At 54.0% G+C, this 23,338-nt stretch overlaps 1 protein-coding gene across 9 annotated transcripts in view; it reads left to right on the forward strand.

The window, feature by feature from the left end:
- The window catches only part of MAPK8IP3 (mitogen-activated protein kinase 8 interacting protein 3), a 48,828-nt gene that overhangs the window by 12,409 nt on the left and 13,081 nt on the right, over positions 1–23,338 (forward strand). For 4 of the 9 annotated variants that reach the window (XM_024759423.1, XM_024759419.1, XM_024759421.1 and 1 more), the window contains exons 2-9: positions 3,901–4,021; positions 6,129–6,199; positions 6,462–6,553; positions 12,135–12,276; positions 15,570–15,816; positions 16,384–16,486; positions 16,732–16,850; positions 22,755–22,766. In XM_024759423.1, coding sequence (XP_024615191.1) covers positions 3,901–4,021; positions 6,129–6,199; positions 6,462–6,553; positions 12,135–12,276; positions 15,570–15,816; positions 16,384–16,486; positions 16,732–16,850; positions 22,755–22,766 — 907 coding nt within the window. Of the gene's footprint in view, positions 1–3,900; positions 4,022–6,128; positions 6,200–6,461; positions 6,554–12,134; positions 12,277–13,478; positions 14,905–15,569; positions 15,817–16,383; positions 16,487–16,731; positions 16,851–22,754; positions 22,767–23,338 lie in introns of those variants that run through there. The other 5 variants (XM_024759420.1, XM_024759422.1, XM_024759424.1 and 2 more) reach the window with 4 other exon arrangements.

The raw sequence follows: 23,338 nt of genomic DNA on the forward strand, positions 1-23,338 counted from the left end.
AAATGTCCTGTGCATTCATGTCTCCCTGCCACTTGGGGTGCCCTCTGCCTTTGGCCTTGAGGACATACATGTACACAGCTTACCTAGACGTTTTCTCTCTCAGTTAATGTCTCAGTATTTCCTAGGGCTGAAAGGCCTTACAATATCATAACATCAGAGGATTTCTGCATGTCACCTGGTTTGGGGCCAACTTCGTCGGGGATCTCAAAGCATATCAGTTGTTTTATGGCATGACAAAGCTTTTTGGGACTGTCATCTACATTGGATTTTAACAATCACCTATCAGGATAGATTTAGGAACATCTGTCTGACCTTCTTAAGAATCTGGAGGAATTCCCTGGCGGTCCAGTGGTTAAGACTCCACGCTTCCACTGCAGGGGCCATGGGTTTGATCCCTGGTCAGGGAACTAATATCCCACATGCTGCGTGGGGCAGCCAGTCATCTTTCATCTAGAAATCTTTTTAGCTGGCTCTCAGCTATGAAATGCAGGTAATATGATGAAATACTGATGGGAATTCTAGAGAAATGGTGTTAGCACCACAGAACGCTTTGCTTTGTGTAAAACTTTGGTGCTCCAGCTTGGAGGTAGGACAGGGCTCAGTTTACAGAAAGGGAGCATTTTCCATCCTCCAGCCCCAGTTGCCCCATCATTCAGCTCTTCACTGGCTCAAGATGAGCTTTCCATTCAGCCCAAGTCCAGCCCTGAGCATTTTGTCATGAAAAACAGGGACCCTTCCTGAGGACCAGAGAACTGATGCTTTCTGACAGGCAAAATGTTGATTCAAAAAATAAATATATAAGTGATTCAGGATGATTCTCAACTTAATCTAGAACAATTCACAAGTGGGAGTAACCAAGAAAATACTGAAAAGGAAGAGTTAAGAGGGTAAATGTATATCAGCTATTTAAAACATGCTATTACACTACAAGTTTAAAAAAACCTTTGGGGACTTCCCTGGTGGCGCAGTGGTTGAGAATCTGCCTGCCAATGCAGGGGACACGGGTTCGAGCCCTGGTCTGGGAAGATCCCACATGCCGCGGAGCAATTAGGCCCGTGAGCCACAGCTACTGAGCCTGCGCGTCTGGAGCCTGTGCTCCGCAACAAGAGAGGCCACGACAGTGAGAGGCCTGCACACCGCGTTGAAGAGTGGGCCCCGCTCGCCACAATTGAAGAAAGCCCTCGCACAGAAACGAAGACCCAACACAGCCAAAAATAATTTAAAAAAAATTTTTTTAAGTGATAAAAAAAACCTTTGGTTACTGGCTCAGAAATAGACCGAAATATGTCTTAGAAGGTAGCATATCATAAAGGTAGCATTCAGAGCAATGAAGAAAGGGTAAATTATTAAGTAAATGGTGTAGAAGTAAGTAAACTACTGTACACACAGACTACATCCTGGGAAAAGTACTTGCAGCATAGAAGACAAATTCTTGAATGGGTCTAATAAGTCCTTACAAATTGTTAAGAAAAATAACCTGTAGTAGAAAATCGGACAAAGGGCATAATGAGCTGTTAGATGTAGTGTATATGACTAATGAATTTATTCAGTCTCACTAGTAATCTTAACTGAAAATTAAGACAGTTATGCTCTGCCGTTTTCCCACCTGTCGGGTTGGCAGCGCAGAGGCCATGGGGGCTCCGGGAAGGGCACCACCCGACCTGGGGGGTGTGGGCTGGGGTGCCTGTCTGGCCTGGGGAGCAGGATGCCACTGGGCAGATACACAAGTAGTAACAATAATAACGGACGTTTTAAAGCAGCCTGAAAGTCCAACAGGAGGCGATCAGTTGAGTAAACTATGCTCTGCAGACACACACCGACACAGGGGAACACACAACTGTTAGAAGTAGGAGCGGCAGAGCACAGTTCTCAGTGTGGAGAGACATTTCCAGTGTAAACGAATGAATAAGTCAGGTCAAGATACCGTGTACAAAATGATGGCACATCCGCTCCACACACTTACACACATGTCTGGAAGAATGTCACCCAATTTTAACTGACCCTCTCTGGTTGGTAGAATTATGGTTTTGTTGTTGTTTCTTAACCATTGATAGCATGGCAGAATTATGGTTTTTTAAAAGTATTATTTTCACTTAACACTCTCTTCTGGTTTTTCTACAAAAGAATATGTTTATATCATTCTTTTAATTTTTTTTAAGTAATAGGAATTAAAATTACCCAAGTTAAATAATTTCTTTACCAGCCAATTAATAGCAGTTGTTTATTCTTCATATGCTGGTCATGGCCACAGTCATTCAAAACTGCTTATTTTAAATTTTTGTGCCTCTGCACCATTTGTGTGCATTTTCCTGGCAATGGGACGGGTGTTCTTCATTTTAGTTAAGTTGTGAGTGATGTCATCAATACAGATTTTCTTTCTGATGCGCCCCTGCCCGCCCCCGACCCGGGTGTTTTTGCCCTCTGTCACTGCACTGGGTGAGTCATCCTTTGGGCAGGAGCCCCAGTGCTTTTCAGCACAAAGACCTCTGAGAAGCCGCTGTAGGAAGAAGCGTCTCTGGGGCCCAGAGTTGGGGTGGGGGACTGGGTGCAGTTTTTACGGGAAATACAGCTATGGCCACCACGAACTCATTGCCTCTCCCAGACACCCAAAACCTGGAACCAACAGCCCGTTTTATATTCCCGTCTTCTGCGACACTGTTAGTGTCTTAAGAACCCAGCTGACATTTATGCTTCCTACAAGTGAAATTTCTAATATTTCCATTTTGTACGCCGTAAAATCAAGGTGTTAACAGTTCCCATCAGGGTTGTTGCAGGGCTGTGGCCTTCAGGCCATCACCTAGCCGAGGGGGGGGGGCGCGGTTTGCTGCCCAGTGCCCATCCCCCCAGACCCTGCCTTTACCCTGGGCTGTCAGTGTTAACCTAGGTCTCCTCCTAAGAACATTTAGGATTTTCTTTTATTTTACAAAGTGCTTTCTTTTCACTTGATTCGATAGTAATTTTGCTCAGAAACTTAGCATATAAAGTGCAGATTCCAAATCTAAGCCAACAACCCCCCATCTTGTTTTTAAAAGAATCAGAACAGTACTATGCATTGCCGGTTATTCCACGAAGGATGGCTTCCTGAACTGAGCAGTGACTGAGATACAGGTTAAGAGGAAAGTACACCTGGCCTCTTTATTTATTTTTATTTTTGAAAATTAGAGACTCTTTTTTTTAAATTTATTTTTGGCTGCATTGGGTTTTTGTTGCGCGCGGGCTTTCTCTAGTTGCAGCGAGTAGGGGCTACTCTTTGTTGTGGTGCATGGGCTTCTCGTTGCGGTGGCTTCTCTTGTTGTGGAGCATGGGCTCTAGGCGTGCGGGCTTCAGTACTTGTGGCACGCAGGCTCAGTAGTTGTGGCTCGCGGGCTCTAGAGCGCAGGCTCAGTAGTTGTGGTGCACAGGCTTAGTTGCTCTGCGGCATGTGGGATCTTCCCAGACCAGGGATCAAACCCATGTCCCCTGCATTGGCAGGCAGATTCTTAACCACTGCGCCACCAGGGAAGTCCACACCTGGGCTCTTTTAGATGTGCAGTGTTGAGAGGAATAATATTACTCCATTGCCTAAGGACCAGCTACATAATTTGTGGGGCTCAGTGCAAAACTGGAAACGGGGGCCCCTTGTTCAAAAAATATTAAGAATTTCAAGATTAAAGCCAGCGTGTGTAGGCTTTTCCAACTTCAGGGCCCCGGGTGACTGGCGGATAGCTGGTTAGAAGGCTGTGGTATCTACTGTTGGGAAGCTCTCCACAGGGCTGTGGCAGGTGGTAGGCGGGAAGAGAAGCCGGCCCTGGGGTGCAGAAACCACATTCTGGGCCTGAGCGTGAGCCCTTCTGAGAGGCTGCTGTCATCTGGCCGTCCCACATTCATGACGCCTGCTGTTTTTCTTCCTTGCACGTATAGAAATTTATTGAGTTTGAAGATGCCTTGGAACAAGAGAAGAAAGAGCTACAAACCCAGGTGGAACACTACGACTTTCAGACCCGCCAGCTGGAACTGAAGGCCAAAAACTATGCAGATCAGAGTAAGTCGCTAGCCCGGAGAGATGAAATTGCATTTTGAATGCATTTGTTGTTCTCAGACCCATCCAGCTGGGAGGGATGTTGAGAGCCTTTGATAAAAAGAGAGTGAGAAAACCCAAGGAGAGCCTTATCTTACTTTCATTGTGATTCCCTCAATAATTTGTTTTCTATCTTTACACCGCTCTGTATTTCTGTAAATGGCCTCAAATCCTTTGTGGAAATAAATAAAATTTATAAATAAGGCCCCTCTGATGACAGAGCACTTTTGCTTAGTGTTGCAGTCTGACCCAAAATTCACAGGTCTGTGAACTTTGTGTGACCCTTTAGGACAGAGCTCCTGGCTGCTATCTGGGGCTCCTGTCTGTGAGCCGGTTGAGGAGCGGGTGCTCTTTTGTGACCTGAAAGTTGGGCCCAACAATGGTTCCCCTGTAATGACAGTTCCTAGGGGGCACTCATGGCCGACCAGGGTGCCTATGGGAACACCCTGTCCCTTTACAAGGAGAGACGAGGAAAGGGTTTTGTGTTGTTTTGTTTTTTGGTTTTTTTTAAATAAGAACTATTATTTTACCTTTAGAAGTCTTTGTTTAAACTATACTCTCAAAGTTATAACGACCCTGTAATTTTAGTTTTCTGTAATTAGTGGTTTTGATGGTTGAGACCTAGTTTGCTGCTTTACCTCATTACCTTGGATAACAGGTGCCTTCGTTCCTCTGGAAAGTTAAGATCATATCAAAAAAAAAAAAGAGGGACTTCCCTAGTGGTGCAGTGGTTACAAATCCGCCTGCCAATTCAGGTGACGGGTTCGAGCCCTGGTCTGGGGAGATCCCACATGCCGCAGAACAACTAAGCCCGTGCACCACAACTACTGAGCCTGCGTGCCACAACTACTGAAGCCCGCTCACCTAGAGCCCATGCTCCCAACAAGAGAAGCCACCACAATGAGAAGCCTGCGCACTGCAACGAAGAGTAGCCCCCACTTGCTGCAACTAGAGAAAGCCTGCTTGCAGCAACGAAGACCCAACGCAGCCAAAAATAAAATTTAATTAATTAATTAAAAAAACAAAATGGTTTGATGGTTGGGTCTATCCGTATCCCAAACCAAGACTGGAAACCCATTTTGCTAAAGCCAATACCCCCCGGGTGTTGTAGGTGAGCACAGCTAGTGGCAACACACACACACCCAAACACGCTAGTCTTTGTGGAGCAGAGGCAAACCGAAAGGCCCATTTTAGTTTTGCATAGATCCACCCTTTCTATAACTACACAGAATCCTTAATATTCCCTTTGCTTAGAATAGTTTTCATGTGAAACCTTTTCATCTTTTCTTAGAAGGAAAACATGTAAACTCCCAAGGTACAGTCTGAAGTTTTCCATTTGGTCAGCATCAGGGGCAAGGACTGAGGAGAGGGGAGAACAAGGCTGCTGTGTGTCCTGTCTCGCTCTGTGCAGAGTTCAACAAAACTGACATTGGAACAAAGGGCCACAGACGCAAGGTGTCTGAGGCCCGCGGCATGCTGGCTCCGTGGCTTGGCTGTCCAGTTAGTCCATGGCACTCAGGTGCTTCCCTGTGCCTCTTGGTCAGAGCACACGTGGTGGGGACCATCCTGGGTGTCACAGGGGTGACACAGCTGCCAGCCCAGAGGTGGCACGATCGTGACTTGGTCCTTCCAGCCCCTGGTCCGTGTGAGGGACACCTGTGTGTTCCATCCTGTGTTCAGATATTCTTCGCTTTAGTGTGTCTCAGAGGCCGCTTACTTCCGAATTCTGCCTCTGTCCACAAGCCACCTGCTCGTTCCTTGTCTACATGTGACACAACGTGACTTAGACATAGAGAGTAAGGCTTGTGTGAGTTTCACCCAGCTCTGCCTCTCTGTAGCAGGATTGAATAGCCTCAGATAACCGCACACACGGTGATGCACCCAGACCCGGGCCCATCAGAACCGCCTGCTAGGGTCCCCAGGGTGTTTTGCGCTGATGAGGCCACCTCTGAGCTCAGGGTCCAGGCAGGGTTTGTCTGGAATACTCTGTCCCCCAGCAGTCAAGTCCAGAGAAGTACGTGCCCTGGAGAAGCGGGCTGTGCTGTTGACAAACATTGGTTGTGTTTTCTAGTTTCCCGGCTGGAGGAGCGGGAGTCGGAGATGAAGAAGGAGTACAATGCCCTGCACCAGCGGCACACAGAGGTGGGTGTCCCCGCCACGGGGCCAGGGCCACGAGGAAGTGGTAAAGCCCCACACGTGGGGTTGGCTGCCGACCTTGGCTGCCTTTTCATTCCCTGGGGTTCACCTGCTGAACCTGAAAGCCCTGGGCCTCATGTGGCCAGACTCCCTTCCCTGAACTCTGCCTTCATCTCTGTCCGAGCCCAGTGGGGGTGAAAGTGGCACAGGCTAGAGGGGGTGGACCTCGTGGGCAGGGAGCATTCACTTGGATGTGTCCTCTTCACAGATGATCCAGACCTACGTGGAGCACATCGAGAGGTCCAAGATGCAGCAGGTCGGGGGGAACAGCCAGACCGAGAGCACCCTGCCGGGGAGGAGGTAGGGCGGGAAGCCGGGTGCCAGAGCTTGGTGCCCTCCCCCAAGAGGAGCCGTGGCCCCCACCCCCGACTCAGGGAGAGGGGTGTCCGGTCGGAGTGTGTTGCTTGAGCCGGGGTGTGTGCAGAGTTCGGCACCAAGCAGGTGAGGGGCTGGGGTGGGCCTGCTGCGGGCCCGCAGGCCGTCACAGAGACCCAGGGAAAACCATGTAGTCCGTCCTAATACCTGCAAATTCTGTGTTTCTGAATTCGCCTACTCTGTAAAATTTATTTGTAGCCTCAAAATCACCACTCACGGCACTTTCGCAGATGTGCGCAGAGCAGTGAAAAATTTGAGTCACCCAGTGCACAGGGTGCCAGCTGAGGTGGTGCCAGGCAATGCTCCACCTCCTGCAGAGATGCCCAGGGATGGGGGCGGCGGGTGGCGCAGTGTCCTGCAAGACGCTGGGGTCCAGGAGCCAGTCAGTGGGGTCTGGATGGAGCCCATCTCTGGCCCCTGTCCTCTAAGACATGTTAAATACTTCTAGCACCTCGTTTTCTGTTTTGTAAAATAAAGGAAACAGTGTACCAGGATGAGTGAGGAATGGAGATTCTAATCTGTGTGAGATGTGTACCTACCTATGTACATGTTTCTTCTACAAGCAAACGTGTTTGCAGTGACTTTGTAGAATACAACCAGCTCGAATTGCGAGAATCGACTCTAGGTGGTGGGGGAGGCCTGCACACCTCGGTGACCAGCAGACACAGTCACACCCCGCCATGCTGGTTTTATTCGGGGAGCAGAGAGAAGCCTGCAGAGGCCAGGTTCCTGCTTCATCTTCATTCAGGATAAAACCACACCTCAGTACCCCAGGAGCAGATTGTCAGAGATCTTCTCCAGGGTGTTACCATGGGAGGCCATGGCTCCATCAGGCTGGAGGAGGGAGAAGGTGCCTGAGGCTGGAACCCCAGGCCCAATGGATGGAGCTCGCCGTTCGTTCCTCTGCAGCTGTGGCCCCTTGTTCCTGCAGCGAACACCGGAAGCCCCAGGTCTGGTCACGAAAAAGCTCTATTTTCTCTGCACCTGTCTCCTTGATGGGTGATGTCTGCAAACAAGGAGATTCAGGCCCTTCCATTCTGGGCATCGTCAGCTACTCACTGGGCCATGGTGGGCGAAGCTGTTGAGTCTTCCAGTTTGAAGACGGAAAGTGTAATATGTCAGCAGAGGCCTAGCAGGGCCTAGGAAGAGCAGTCATCCAGGGGACCACTGGCATGTTTTTAGACAGTCTCGCCGCTTCTCGTGGGGAGTAGGGGATACAGCCGTTGTGGATGCTTTCTTTCTGTAAATGTGTGTGCCCCAGGAAAGGATATCAGGGGGTCATTAGCTGACCCCCCTGGCTCTGTGAGAATTAAGTGAGGGATTGTGTATCAAAGAGTGTGTTAAACTACAAAACCCTTTGCAGATATTGTTTCTGGGTCAGTTTTATCTGAAGGTAGGAAATACCCATCTCCAAGCCACCGTTTCCCGACACACTATGAAAGCCTCACTCCTGGCCCTTAGAAGTCACTGAGGGAATTTCCAAGGAACTGCACCAAATGCCAACCTGGAATCGGGAGCTCCTCGTGTTGTTTTGGGGCTGCAGAGGCTGGCTGTTCGGGCATTACCTAGAGTTTGGGCTCTGGCCCAGATTCCTGCCCAGCCTTGTGTCCCCATCTGATCCTCCTCCGGGTGTCCCCGAGGCCAGGGTGCACTTGGCTGTGTGTCCATCCTCTCCAGGCCCTGGACACTCTCTGCTAAGACACCTTCCTGAGCCCCACGGGGGTAGAGATGCCTGCCAGCAGGAAGGAGGAGCCTGGGGCTGTCAGCTGCGACCCTCCTGTGCCTTGGCAGTGAAGAGGCGCCTTCCTGTGTGTGTGTGTGTTGCGGGGCGGTGGCCGGAGCAGAGCTTGTTTGGGAAGCAGAGAGGCAGGGCTGCGTTTGGGCTGCCTCCATTGCTCTGCCAGCTGGCTGGAGACATTTAACCTCACTGTGGCGCACGAAATGGCTTGCCCCATGCTTGCTGCCACAGTGTATGAGACTCTGGGCTCCTGCTGGCCCTGTAGCCGCCCTTGCCCCGCCAGCCTGGACACTGGGCTGTGATGGAGATGTTCCCAGGGCCCACCGTGCGTCTCTGACGGTCCTGGGCCCACTTTCAGATGAATGGATGTGGATGGCAGCCATGCCTCCCATGTCCAGCGGGCACGCTGGTGGAAGGAGAGAAAGCACAGGCCTTCTCTCACTGCGCTGGGCGTTGGCCTCTGTAGGGCTCAGAGATTGCAGACATCCCACTGTGGCCTGTGCTGCTGCAGCAGATGAAGGGGAAGGCCCTGTTCTGCCCTCCTGGCCTGCTCTTCTCTGGGGTGTACCCCTCCAGCCACAACTCTGTATCCTTTGGGGACAGATGTGTGTCTGCCCATCTTAGTTTAGAATCTCCGGCTCCCCAAGGAGGCTCGTCCTTAGTACTGGGGAGCTGCTGGCCACTGCTGAGCCCAGATAGGCACAGTTTTCCTTCAGTCCTGGCTTGGTTTTGTGAATCTTTGTGTCTTTAGAATAAAACTGGTGGTGAGGGCTTCCATGGTGGCGCAGTGGTTAAGAATCCGCTTGCCAATGCAGGGGACACGGTTTCGAGCCCTGGTCTGGGAAGATCCCACATGCTGTGGAGCAACTAAGCCCGTGCGCCACAACTACTGAGCCTGTACTCTAGAGCCCGTGATTCACAACTTCTGAGCCTGCGTGCCACAACTACTGAAGCCTGTGCACCTAGAGCCCATGCTCCACAGCAAGAGAAGCCACCACAATGGGAGGCCTGTGTACCGCAGCGAAGAGTAGGGCCTGCTCACTGCAGCTAGAGAAAGCCCACACATAGCAACAAAGACCCAACACAGCCAAAAATAAATAAATTAAATAAATAAATTAAAACAAAACAAAACTGGTGGTGAGCGTGCGTGGGCCCGTGAACATGGCGTATGCAATCGTGTGCCCTGTCACTGCACATGCGAGTGCCTGCGTGTGCCAGGAGCATCGTGGGGAGGATGCTCACCCACTGCCCGGGGCTGAGTGGGCGCACCCTGCCGTCCAAGCCAAGGGAGGGTGTGTCTGTGTGCCCTGTGTCCATCTGCGTAGGATCTGCGTGTTCCACATCTGTCTGTCTCCATGGGGGCCCTCCCTCTCCATGTGCGCACACGTGCCCCCAGAGCCCCCAACCTTCCCTCTCTAATGTTGCCTTCTTGTCTTGCCCTCTGTGCTGTCCCCGCTGTGTGCTGGCCCTCGTCTGTCACTGCCCTGCAGTCCTCGCCAGTCGTGGAGGAGAAGGTAAAGGCTGCAGCTGTCCCTGGGCCTCGGGTTGGGGGAGCTCGGATGGCTGCCGGAATCATACAGATTGGAGGCTCTGGACTTGGCATTGACAGGGCCTGCTGCTGAGGAGAGGCAGGCGGGTCCCAGGCCCCAAGGCAGCAGGCCCCACTAGCAAACGTCCACCTGGCCTGCGGGTCGGGCCGCATGTCTGCACCCCCAGGAGGTGGCGGGCAGGGGTGGAGACCCTGCGCCTGGTGTTAGGCAGCCCAGCTCAGTCACTTAGGACCCAGAGCCAGTGGCGTGACCTCTGCGAGCAGTGTGACGCCCTCGGGCTATAGCCTCTGAAGTGGACGAGCATTGGCGTCTCCCGTGGGAGCTGCAGGGCTATAACAAGAGGACATGGTGGGTAAGCCTTGGATGGGCTCTGGCCGGCAGTCAGCAGCACCCAGCGAATGCTCTTGAGGCTTGCGGTTGCGGGGAGCAGCGGAGAGGACGCGGGACTCGATCCTCGTGAGGATTTCCATCGGGGAGTGCGGCCTGGCTGTCTGTTGACGCATAGAGTCGTGGAGGCGGGCGATGGATATGGGCTCCCATCCTGGGGGGCAGGTGGCCCCACCCTGCCCTGCCGTCATGTTACCCTGTGGTATCTGGTGACAGCCTGGGCCGAGGAACCCCTTATGTGCGTCCCCCACCGAGGTCAGAGCTGGGCCCCAGGAGAGGCACCCCCATATGGGCACTGGGAGCCCAGTGGAGGAGCAGTGGTGGAGGAGGGGCTGGGAGCCCTGAAGGAGCAGCCCACGGAGCAGTGGCTGCCTTCCCGGACGCTGAGGGCCTGGGGGCTGTGGTCAGAGAACAGCCTGGCGAGGACTGAGCCACGGGCTGCTGAGCTTGGGATGGATCTGCAGACCCAGAGCTTTCTAATTTGACGTCTGAGCTCTTAACCAAGAAAGTGTCATCTGTCATGGGGGACAACGGCTGCATGAGGCACTTGAGGTCGTCAGCAGGAAACCGCCTTCCTGAGTGGCCGAGGCCCCTGTCCGGCCCTGCAGGCCTCCTCTGGCCCTGTCCCTCCCGCAGCTTAGCCCCCAGAGGCACAGCCAGGTCCCAACAGGTCTGGAGACCCTGCTCTGCGGGAGGCAGTGTCTTCCTGAACAGAACAGACCAACAGCTCGAGCAGCTTGGAGGGGCTTCCAGATTCAGAGTTCTCCTCCTGCTCCACCTCAGCCCCGCCGCCCTGGAGCCGTTGGGGCACCCCCAGAGAGACATCCTTCCCAGAGTCGTGCCTCAGGCAGCTGCCCGCCAGCCATAGGAAGTTCTGGTCATGGCGGCCGCTCCGCTTCCCTGTCCATCACCTGCATCCTCCAGGCACTGTGAGGAAGCCACCATCCTCCCTCCAGGACAGCCCAGCCTCTGGACCCAGCTCCGTGGGACCCCTGAGGAAGCCTTGCCACCCCTCCCACCTCAGCCCCTGTGTGTCAGGGATTCGGATGCTTGGCCTGAACAGCTCTGAGCAGCATGGACTCCATGCAGCCACCGACAGGCTCTGGGGCGCCATGTGTCTGCCCTGGGCCTGGGCTCCGTTCCCTCGCCGCTAACAGCCCGCGGGGCGTATCCCAGGGACTGAGCCCACGGCAGGCGGCTTTGAGCATCAGTCCAGCCCACTGGACATTCTCAGTTGGCTAGCATAGCTTTTTAAGGCGCCTCTGTGGTGTCAGGGCTCCGTGATGGGGGGAACTGCTTGGAGCAAGAGAAAAGCGCCCCATGAGAAACTCCGTACCCAGGTCTCCTGAAAACAGTGATGTGGTGTTGGGGGAGGACGAGGAACAAAGAACAGGGGAGAAAGGGTTGACTCGTCCTGGCTGGCTCCAGGAGGCAGAAGTAGGGCCAAGGAGGAACCAGGCAATGCTGCCTGTGATGCCAAAGGGCCTATCACAGGCACTGCTGTGCAGGTGTCTGTTTACAATGGAAATAAATAAAACTGATAAATGACAGTGTAACGGAGGGGAAATGTTCTATGGGATCACAGCGGAGTGGCGATGCCCTGAGCGGGTGAACACGCTGATTAGTGCGGCTGCAGGTCAGAGGGGTCTGAGGTCCTGTGTGCCTGGCCACCCAGAAGGTCACGCCCTTCCCTACAGCCCGTGGTCAGGGGTGTCTTTCAGAGCAGCTCCAGCTGCAGAATAAGCATCTGCATGTCCAGAAAGAGTTTGCAGCCCTGTTTCAGGAGCCACTGTCTAATCCCCCCTCTCCTTCTCTCCCCACATTTCAACAGGAAGGAGCGTCCCACCTCCCTGAGCGTCTTCCCCCTGACCGACGGTATGGTACGTGCACAGATGGGGGGCAAGCTCATGCCTGCGGGGGACCACTGGCACCTGAGTGACCTCGGCCAGCTGCAGCTCAGCTCCACCTACCAGGTTTTGTAGCCGTGCTGTGGAGTGAGGGCTCCCCGTTGCCCCACATTCTTTCAGGAGGGTGTGGCCGCAGCCGGGACTCTTGGCTGCTCGGTGACCTGCCTACAGCCAGGGCGTGCCCATTGGACAGGGGGGACCTTCCTACAGCCAGGGCGTGCCCATCGGGCAGGGCTGAGCGTAGTGACCATCCCGGAACATAACCCAGAGCCTCGCAACCAGACTGGGCTTCACCCCACACTTGTCCTTCTAGCATCTGAGGTTTGCACTCCAACCAGGAGAAAGTCAAAGGCCAGGGGTCAGCTTCTCTTCTTTGGGCTGTTCTTACCGGCCTACCCGTGCTAACCACCTGAGTTTGAGAAGGAAGACGTCTCGGGTGTGCTCAGCTCAGCAGTGAGAGCACCCACCCTCCATCCCCAGCACTGGGGCCCTGGGAAGGCCAAGGGCAGGCACTTGTGCAGGGCCCCTGGGCACTTGCTGCCGGTCTTGGTCTGTGAGCTCAGCCCATCTGGTGAAGGCAGGCTGTGGCAGGACGGAACGCGGGCCCCATTGCTCGTTGAAGAGACCAGACCCTCGCCCTGGGTCTGGTGATTCCCCACTGAGGCCATCAGAGGATACCCTCTGGGCCGGGTCGAGCAGTTGATGTGGGCCCAGGCTTCCCCACAGCGTCCTTCCCGCCGCGACTCATTGCCGGCTGTCCTCCTGCCTCGCAGTGTCCAGCTGGGCTGCAGGAGGTCACCACAAGCTGCCAGCTGTGTCGGAAAGCGACCCCACTCACCCTGCGTCTGTTCCGCAGAGTGAGCACACCTCGTGCCCGCCAGCCACTGGCTCTCCTGCCAGCAAGTGGGCTCCGGGCAGAAGGGGCGGGGCCCACAGCTGGCGTGTACCCCCAAGCCCCTGCGGGGGCGTTGAGCCTCAGAAAGCTGGGAGGCTGGGGTCTCCAGACGGCCCCTTGGGCTAGCCTGTGTTCTCATGCGTCTCTCTTTCTCCTGCGTCGTCTGAAATCGTTCTCTCTTAATAAATTATAGTCCTTTATGTTTTCGTTCATAGGTGTGTTTTGTTTGATTTTTTTTAATAATTACTTTTAAGTTCTTTTTATTTTATGCTCTAGGTTTTCAAGTTTTTCTAATTTTTTAATTTGTTTTGTTGTTTTTGTTTTGTTTTTTGTTTTTATGTACTGTATTTTCAGTGTTTTAACCAAACAGTTGTGGCTCCTCATGGGAGGCATGGCCGCTGGGATGTGGGTTCTTTGCATTTGGAGGTCACTGCTGCACGTTGGTGTTAGAGGTTGGCAGGTTTCTTTAGGTAAGTGGTGGCCAGGGGGAGTGTCCTGTGGGTAAGTGGTGGCCTGCAGGCGACAGACAGCTAGGGGAGTAGGGGGAGGCCTGGTTATGCCGCAGAATTACCCACGGTGACTACCAGAGTCAGGAGGCCCACGGAAACAGTGTTCAAATCACGGACAGGTGGGGAGCGTGGCCATTGTGTCAGGTGGTCTGACAGTGTGTGCTTCCGTGAGGCATGGGCTCATGTGCCCGGCCGTCTTTGTGGAAGTCCCTGTGCATCAGCCTGGAGCATAGCCCTCCTCAGGTACCACTCTCCTCGGAACCCTCCCTGTGGGAGAGCACTCAGGCCTCCACCACAGAGGCGTGCAGTGTGCACGGTGCTGTGAAAAGGAAAGGGTTTTTTCTTTACAAATTGGCCCTGAGCTGCAGAACCCAAACCCAAACCAAAAATGTTTGCAGGGGGCGCTTCTGACCACAGCTCATCAGCAACCCGGATGAGTGTTGTTGGCTATGGGGGCCATCCTGTTCCCTGTGGGGTGTTGTGGGCACCTTGCCTCCACCCATCCCCAGCTCTGGTCACCACAAGTGTCTCCAGACATCACCAAGTGTCCCTCAGGGACACAGCTGCTGGGATGGGAGCCCTGTCGAGAGGAGAATGAGGATGTGAGGTTCCGGGTAGAAGAGTCTCAGCCCAGGGAGAGGCGGCGCCTGGCGGGGACCAGGCTGCTCGGGAAAAGGCAGATCCTACAAGGCTCCCAAACCACTCTGACTCCTAGTCACCTGGAGGTGGCCATGGGAGCACGGTCAGCCCTTCCTAGTTAAAGGTGGGGGTAGGTTGGTCCCAGCATCCATCCAGCTTCACAGAGAAGGCCGACACTCCATCATCAGCTCTTCTTGTAAGAAAGTTCTCCTGAAAGGGTGTCCTCTGAGGAAACCATGTGATCTGGCGCCGATGGGAACATGTACCCAGAGTGGCCTCTCAGTGCTGCCCCCCTCCACCCCCATTGGCCTCAGCCCCTCCTGAGGCCATGCCCCTTCTCGGCACCAGGCAAGAAAGAGGCTGCGGGGGCCCCACGGCACCTGCTCAGGGATGAGTTGGGGGTGAGTCTGGGGTTACCGATGTTAGTTCGTAGAAGAGCGGAGGCTATTTTTATTGAGGTTCCCTGATGGTTTCACCAGGAAAGACGGTAGGAGAGGAATGTTTGTTTGCTGTCCACCTTTATTCAAACAATGTGTTCTCTCTCCAGGGAGATTCTTAAGGTCAACAGTTGATTGCAGTTTTTACTAATCTGGTCTTTTTTCACTCTCGGAACATTTGGGGGACGTCCCATTCTGTGGAATTTGCATTTGCGTAGGTGTTGAAGGCAAACTTTGGTTTGGTTGGGCCGTGGAGATTAAGCGAGACCCATCCCCTGGTGTCTCTTTGTTGGGGAGGCCACCACTGGCAGAACTGGGGAGGTGCCCACTTGTCACAGCCCCTGACTGTGGCCAGGGCGGGAGGCAGGAGGCAGGAACCAGAGGGACCAGCCCTCGAGGGCCTCGCAGTGGAGCAGTAACTTGATCAGAAGGCATGCCGGCCTCCCCGGCCTCCTTCCCAGCCGGGGAGCTTCTACCCTGACCTGGGCTGGGGCTTAGCTCTGCCCACCCACCGGCTGCAAGGGGCTACCGGCCACATCCACATAGCTTCGTGTCTAGCCCCATACTGGAAAGCGTGCAAGCCAAAAGCCCGGCCCAAGCCATTTAAATAAGGTGTAGCCGCCTCTGGAAAGCCAGAGGCTGGATGAGTCAAGTGAAGAGGCTGGGAGGAATCAGCCCAGCAGGAGAGAAGTGGCCTCCTGTCACTTCCATTCTGGCATGGAGTGCTGTTTTACTGCGGCCGAGTAGCAAAGACCCCAAGCAAGGGGGCCTCGTGGTGGTGGCCGAGGCCCTGCCGGCCCTGCATGGTCCACACCTCGTGGCCTCCCCGGGGGACCCGACCCGCGCCACGAGCTTCCCTCTTCCTGTGTTTGGCCCCAGTGTCCGCAGGATGAGATGTCCGAGTCAGGCCAGTCCTCAGCGGCGGCCACACCCAGCACCACAGGCACCAAGTCCAACACGCCCACGTCCTCTGTGCCCTCGGCTGCGGTCACACCCCTCAGCGAGGGCCTGCAACCTCTGGGCGACTACAGCGGCAGCTCCAAGAACAACAAGAGAGCGCGAGAGAAGCGCAACAGCCGCAACATGGAGGTGCAGGTCACACAGGAGATGCGCAACGTCAGCATAGGTACTGGCCGCCCCGCCTGCCCAGCGCCCCACCCTCACCAGCACCACGCATGTCTCCTCCCAGTTCGCAGGGCTGGTCGCTCCTGAGGCCTCTCCTTGGCTGCCCTGTCCTCAAGTGGTCATGCCTCTGTATGTGTGTCCTGACTGACCCCTGCTTTTTATAAGGACACAGTCAGATGAGACCAGGGCCCACCCTTTGGCCTCATTTTACCTTCATCACCTCTTTAAAAACCCATCTGCAATACAGTCACATTCTGAGGAACTGGGGTCCAGGGCTTCAGCCTGTGAATTTGGGGGACACAACTCAGCCTGACAGTAGACCACTGTCATCCAGCAGACACAGTCTAATCAAAGAAAAGGGAAGGAAAAAATGGCCTGTTCAGGTGGGATCACAGTTCTGGGGGACAGGCCCCATCCAGCCACCAGCTCGAGAAGAACCCCCACCATGACCATCCCTGCCTGTGGTGGCCTAGCGTGGGGTCTCTGGACAAGGGGCCCCAGGGCAGCCATGAGTAGTACAGGGAACTGCTGGTCACCCCCTGACCCTGGGCTCCACTGTTTCCCCCAGGCATGGGCAGCAGTGACGAGTGGTCTGATGTTCAGGACATTATCGACTCCACCCCAGAGCTGGACATGGGCCGGGAGCCCCGCCTGGACCGCACGGGCAGCAGGTGCTCACTGGGCCCAAAGCCAGTCCCGAATGGCTCAGCACTCACCCTGGGAGTTGGTGCCCCTGGTAGAGGTGCCTCGCAGCCCCTCGAGGTGGGAGAACTGCCCAGGACACTGACCCGCCACCCGCCACACCTGCACTTGCGCCAGCGGTGTTGGCATCGAGTGGCCCCTCAGAGGTGTCCCCGTGTGCGGTCCAGTGGTGCTGCCCGCTCACTCCACCTTCCTCGGCTGCGTGTCCCCACAGCCCAACCCAGGGGATCGTGAACAAGGCTTTTGGCATCAACACTGACTCCCTGTACCACGAGCTGTCGACTGCGGGGTCCGAGGTCATCGGGGATGTGGACGAAGGGGCCGACCTGCTAGGTAAAAACAACCATCCCCGGGACCCTGTTGTGGTTGGGTTTGTGATGAAAGCAAAGTCTCTGTGAGCCAGGAAGTTCTTTTTACAAACTGTGAATATTGAGATGTATTCGCTTACCGTAACTCGCCTCTTAAAGTGTGCCGCTCGGTGGGGTTTGGGGTGTTCACGGATTCCAGCAACTGTCTATAGACCATCTTGTCAGCCCAAGAAGAAACCCATTCCCAGTGGCCCTCATCCCAGCCCTGCTCCAAGTCCCTCCCCTGGGCAGCCCACTTTCTAGGAACGTTTTGGGAGGGTGGTGGTTGCCAGCTCCTCCAGTCCACGAGGAGCATGCCCAGACAGTGTCAGTGCCCTCCGGGAGCCCTGCGAGGCTATGTCTGAGACGGGTGCAGAGACAGCCTGCCTGATGCAGACTTGCTCCTGGTCCTCCCTCCCTGCCCGAGCCAGGCCCCGTGTGCCAGCGTCTGCCTGTACCTGAGGGCAGCCTGCATGGCTCTGAGGCCAGGCTGTGGCCCTCAGGGCAGTGGAGGGAAGTCACGCTGTCTCTCAGTGGGGTTCAAGCTCCCCTGGCCCAGATGTGTGTCCGGAGCCCCAGCCTGGAGAAGCGGCCTTGTCCCTGAAGCCCTCTCTCCTGCTCAGCAGCCAGCAAGGTGGGCGTCAAGGCCGTGGTTCTGTTCTGTCCCCTCCCCACACCCCAAGGAAGGGTCCTCTTGTTTCTCCTTGGGGAGGGGCAGTAGCTGCCTCCACTGGATACGTGGCAAGCAGGGTGGTAGTGATTCCACTAAGAGAATCCGGGAAGGCTGCCTTCTGACGTTTGATCCATGTTTTATCATCTGCTGCCTGAGGAGGCGGAGCTGTCTGGCATCTGAGGGTTTCTGTTGCCAGCCTCTCTGCTGCTCTCACTTCCCCCTGATAGACGCACCAGCAGGGACTCGGGGCATCTCTGGACCGGTTCCCCGGGTAGACAGCGCCGCCCGGCCGGCCTGCCAGCTGCACACACCACCAGGCCTGACCTGCAAAGGAAGGGGGCCCAGCTGGCGTTTTTAGCTGGAACAGCCTCGCTTTCTTTGCAGTGGGCCTGCATCCTATTAGTTCTCATAAGTTGTCTTACTCAGGGTGGGGAGACCTCCAGGCAGCAGCATCATCTGGGGTGTTTAGCACGCCTTGTGCCTGGAACAGTTTTTTCAGCCAGAATTTAAATTTTTCAGCCAGAATTTTCAGCCAGAGATATAGGTACACAACTGTATATATCAAATTGTGGTAAAACCATAATGTAAAACTTATCAGTTTTTAGGTGTACATTTCAGTAAAGTACATTCATACTCAATGGTGAAAGACTGAAAGTGTCCCCTCTAAGATTAGGAACAAGACAAAGATGCCCGCTTTTGGCAGTATATATTTTTAATGGAATTTTTCTCACAAGCATTGTAAAAATATATATTTAAAAATACACAAAAGCTGTTAGTATTCAGAGAAAGTCTACTCATTAGGGACAGTCACTTTTAGTATTTTGACATCCTTCTCTTCTTTACATATTTCAGATACTACCATATAAATTCAATTTTTAGGCATTTTTTTATTTTTAGAAAAAGGATACATGCTGATAATAATATTAAAGTAATATCAGACATTGCCAAGAAGGAAGTAAAAACCAGAGGAGCCCCCAAGCCGTGATGAGTGACACCCTCCCAGGCGCCAGGGCCCCAGCATGCGCACCTGGGACGTGGGGTGGCAGCTTTTGTCTGGCCTTTTCTTCATGGCTGATGTTAATGTTTCCCTGAACCACTAAGATTCCTCTGCACGTTTTAACTTCCTTATCTTTGTGTGACTGTGAATTGCCTAATCAATTCTAATTTTTGCTGTTTGAATACCACTGTCATAGCTACCTGCGGGCGTAGATCTTTCTAGATGTGGGAACCCCCTGGACAGGTGTGGACTCGTGGGGATGGGCTATAGGCTGCTCCCCTGCATGTGCTCACACCAGCAGGGCCGGGCGTGGCCGGGAGGAGGCACCTGGGATCCAGGCTGTGATGGGTGGTCACTGGAAGGAGTGCCTTTCTGCCCGGGCAACCTTGGAGCCACGCCGGGCCTGGGGGGCAGCCTCCTGCACTGGAGAGCTTACACAGCAGGGCACCACACTTTCTTGAGCTTTTGAGAACCTGATAAAAAGGTAAAAGGCATCTCCCTAGGAAGACATACAGACATAGGATGTTTTGCATTTCCATGTCAGGGTCGGAGGCCCAGCTTCGCATTCCCGCTCCTGGTGCGGAGCTCTGGAGGAGGTCTGAGGGGCGAAGCAGGGCCCCTGCACCTCGTACCTTTCTTCAGTCTCGTCATGTGACAAGATTCCAACACTCATCACGGGCCTTACGAGAAGAGCGACACCAATGTTTTATATACCCAGCCACCGTTAATGCCTCACACTGCTAGTGTCTCCATTTCACAGATGAAGAAACTGAGGTCACAGAGGCTGAGGTGAAGTGGCAGAGCCAGGACTTGAACTCAGGTCCCACCCAGGGTGGCAGCTCTGCCTCCAACCACCGCTGTGCTTTTTTTTAACAGCCTTATTGAGATGGAATTTCCACACCATACAATCCACCCACTTTAAGTGTACACCTCAGTGACTTTTAGCACGTTCGGATTTGTGCAGTCATCACCACATAGCTTTAGAACATTTTACACCGCCCCTCAAATGAAACCTGTACCCACTAGCAGTCGCTCCCCGCCACCACCCTGGCACTGCTGCTCTACTTCCTGTCTCTGCAGACTTGCCTGTTCTGGACATTTCACATCAGTGACCTTTTCCATCTGGCTGCCTTCATTTAGCATCATGCCTTTAAGGTTCGTCCACGTTGGAGTGTGTCAGAGTTTCATTCCTTTTTATGGCTGAATAATGTTTCAGTGTGGATAGACCACATTTCATGTATCCATTCAGCCGCTGATGGACATTTGGGTCATTTCACTTTTGGCTGTTGTGACTGATGCTTCTGCTACACTTTTGATGCCTCGCATGGTTCTATGAGATCACCGGAGCTCACTGGCCTTCTCACTACCTGGTGGCACTGGGTGGCCTGCCAGTCAGTCTATCCCGTCGGCCACGTTTCCTGCCTTGCCCTGTGGCCCCAGGCTGCAGAGCTGTCCCCTCCCCTGCAGCACCCACAGGTGCAGTGCTGATGGTGTGCGTGCTCACTCCATGTGACTGCCCCCCGCCCATCCTGGCACCCCCGGGGCTGGCAGATGCTCTAGCATGTGGCCACATCCTGTGGTTCAGACAGCACCGTTCCGGACGCCAGAGTCTCCATAAAGAGTGATGGGAGGGAAAAGCAGAGAACTAGAAACCGCACACCAGTGAGTTTTACCTGGAGCCACATTGACTGAGTCAGTAGATAGAGGTGCAGTCTGTTGCAGCAGGGTTCCTGAGAGGGAAATGATGTCTGATGCATCTCCTGAGGTCAGTTCCCTCAAGCAGGAGTGCCTGACGTGAGAAGCTCTAACCAGTGCATCTGATGGGTCTGTGCTGAGGGGCTGGAGTGAGAATCGTCTTACCTGGTGGTGAGTGCCCAGGCACTTGCGCTGCAATGCTTGGCGGGCAGGGGCCCTCTCAGGCACCACTTAGTTCTGGTTGGAATGAGACCCCACTCTTGGGAGTGATGGGCCTTTGGGTGCCTCTCTGGAGCCTTCATCACGAGCACAGGCAAGGCAGGCAGCCCTGAGATGTTGAGGAGAGCCGCGAGCTCCTGTGATCTGTGGACAGAGCCCTGGAGTGAGGGTTCCGCCCTTTGTCCAGCAGGGTGGAGGGATGAGCTGGGGTCTGCTCGAGTCCCCAGAGTCTGGCTCAGCTGGAGGAAGTGTCAGTGACAGGAGGCCTGGTCCCCCATCACCAGTTCCTGAAGACATTCAGATGATGGATTATTCAATATGTGTACTGGATTCGTTGACTAGCCACTTGGAAAAAAATGAGGTCTAATTCAACCTCACTCCGAACACAAAAATAATTTCTAGGTGGATTAAAGATCTAAACATAAAAATACAAGGATAACAGAACTGGAAGAGAGTATTGGAGAGTATTTTCATAATCTGGGCTTCTCTTCATTGCCAAAACCAAAGAATATATATGTATGTGTGTGTGTGTATGTGTATATATATGTACGTATGTGTATGTATGTATATGTATTTATGGTCTTCACCATTAACGTTAAAAGAAGTGAAGTACAATAGGAAGCTTCCCTAGGGGTGCAGTGGTTAAGAATCTGCCTGCCAATGCAGGGGACACAGGTTCGAGCCCTAGTCTGGTAAGATCCCACATGCCACGGAGCAACTAAGCCCGTGCGCCACAACTACTGAGCCTGTGCTCTAGAGCCCGCGAGCCACAATTACTGAGCCCACATGCCGTGACTACTGAAGCCCTTGCGCCTAGAGCCTGTGCTCCACAATAAGGGAAGCCACCGCAACGAGAAGTCTGCACACCGCAACAGAGAGTTGCCCCCGCTCGCCGCAACTAGAGATAGCCTGTGTGCAGCAATGAAGACCCAATGCAGGCAAAAATTAATTTAAAAAAAATTTTTTAAATATGAAATGAGTAGAGGATAAAGCAGGACATTCACAGAAGAGACCCACAAACCTGAAAAGATGTTCAACTTCAAGAATAACACAGAAATGAATAGTGAGAGAGTATACAGCTAAACTCTTTTTCCTCAAACGATTGACAAAAATGAAGCGGGTACTGTCTACCCCGCTGATGGGAGGTGGCCGGTAGAGGCCAGCTGGCAGGGTACCGCCAGGCTGGACCTGGAGGGAGCGGGACCACCACTCCTCAAATAGGGCCAAGGCACCCACAGGAGCCCGTGCGCGTGTCCTGGTGCCCACACACAACCGTGCAGGCCCGAAATACCTGTCAAAGGAGCTGATGCCCTAGGAAACGATGGGACGTCTCCATATGGAAATACATCGAAGCTTTCAAGGTGATCGTGGATCCTTCATGTGGAAGGGGTCCTGGGATACCGTGTGAGGTGCAACGGAGGAAGTTGCCCAAGAGGATGGAGAGTGGTGGTCACGATTTTGTTTTTTAGAAACTGATGTCTGCCTAGAAAGATGTCTGAGAAGGAGAATATCAAGCGTGAACAGCAGCTGCCTGGGAAGTAGAGATGAGAGGGGACACATCCACTTCTGAACCGCCTATCAAAATGATAAATCCACTTTATCATTTGAATTCCTTCCACAGATTCTGTAGTTTGTCATTTAAGTCAGGCGACTTTTTATACCAATTCTGCGTGAAATGAACCAAATAGAATAGCATCATTTCCTCAAGTCTTCAGCTGGGTGGCAGAGAGCAGTTTGGCACAAGTGCCCCCCCCACCCCTCACATCCTGACTCAGTGATTCCCTCCCTGCACAGTAGGGCCCTTGTCTTCTGGTTGCCCTTGACCTAAGGTCTTGCCCTTCCCCTAAGACCTGGGCTGGCCAGGGCCCCACCCCCACCCCCCACCGAGGCCAGGTCCTTGTCCGTGGCTCACTCACTCTGGGGGCGCCTGTGAGGCTGGATGACCAGCACCCACCACACCACACCCACACACACGTTAGCTTTACAGGGGTCTGGCCCTCCTGATGGTGGTGGGAGTACAGGGGCAAGCAGGCTTTAGATCTGCACGCCTGCCCCAGGGCCCCCAGGACTGAGGAGCGTGATGTTCTGACCTCCCCTTTCCTTCAGGGTTCCTGCCTTGGATGCATTTGGCACCCGCAGACCTGGGGTCGTCTGCTCGTACGCTTTTGGGCCCTTCAACGTGGAAATGGCTGATCATCGTCGCTTTTTCTTTAATAAGAGTTTCTTCATTTTGTTGGTTTCAGTCACCAATTAACCTTTGTCACTTCCTTCCCTGTCTCTCTGTGCTTCGCTGGACACGGCCCCAGGGGAGTTCTCAGGTGTGTATCTCTGCTGTCTGTTTGCGGACCCTCTTCCCCATGGTGGCGTCCAGGTGGAGGGGGTGGCACCCTGGGACACCCCACTGCTGCTGCCCAGTCACCGCCAGCTGTGCAGCCTGTCCCCTCCCAATCCTGGTCCAGGCCACTAAGGCACACGTGCTTTTGCTCACCAGCCTACTGCTGCTCGGAAGCTTTTGGTTTGCTCCACCAGCCCACTGACAGTGACCTTGACAATTGAGGAAGAGCTGCTGTGCCCTTGACCCCTGTCTCTCTCTGTAGGCCATTTCTTAAGGTCCTACAGAGCCGATAGAGGCGGAGGCTAGTTAACTGGACACAGAGTACAGACTCAGTGCTGTGGCATCTCCCCTCTGTTGGGTACACCCTCGAAGTCAGGGGTCCTCTCCCCACGGGGCACATGGGCCAAACTCCTGCTTTCCTGCTTTCAGCAGAGGCTCTGAGGTCCTGCCCATCCCCATGCTACTTCCCCACTATGTTCAAGGGCACCCGGGGCCTAGTCACAGCTCTCCCTCATTTGCAGAGACCTCTGACCTCAGCCCCCACCCCCCACCCCG

The sequence above is a fragment of the Neophocaena asiaeorientalis genome, unplaced genomic scaffold (assembly GCF_003031525.2).
Source record: "Neophocaena asiaeorientalis asiaeorientalis breed wild unplaced genomic scaffold, Neophocaena_asiaeorientalis_V1.1 scaffold254, whole genome shotgun sequence".
NCBI lineage: Eukaryota > Metazoa > Chordata > Mammalia > Artiodactyla > Phocoenidae > Neophocaena > Neophocaena asiaeorientalis.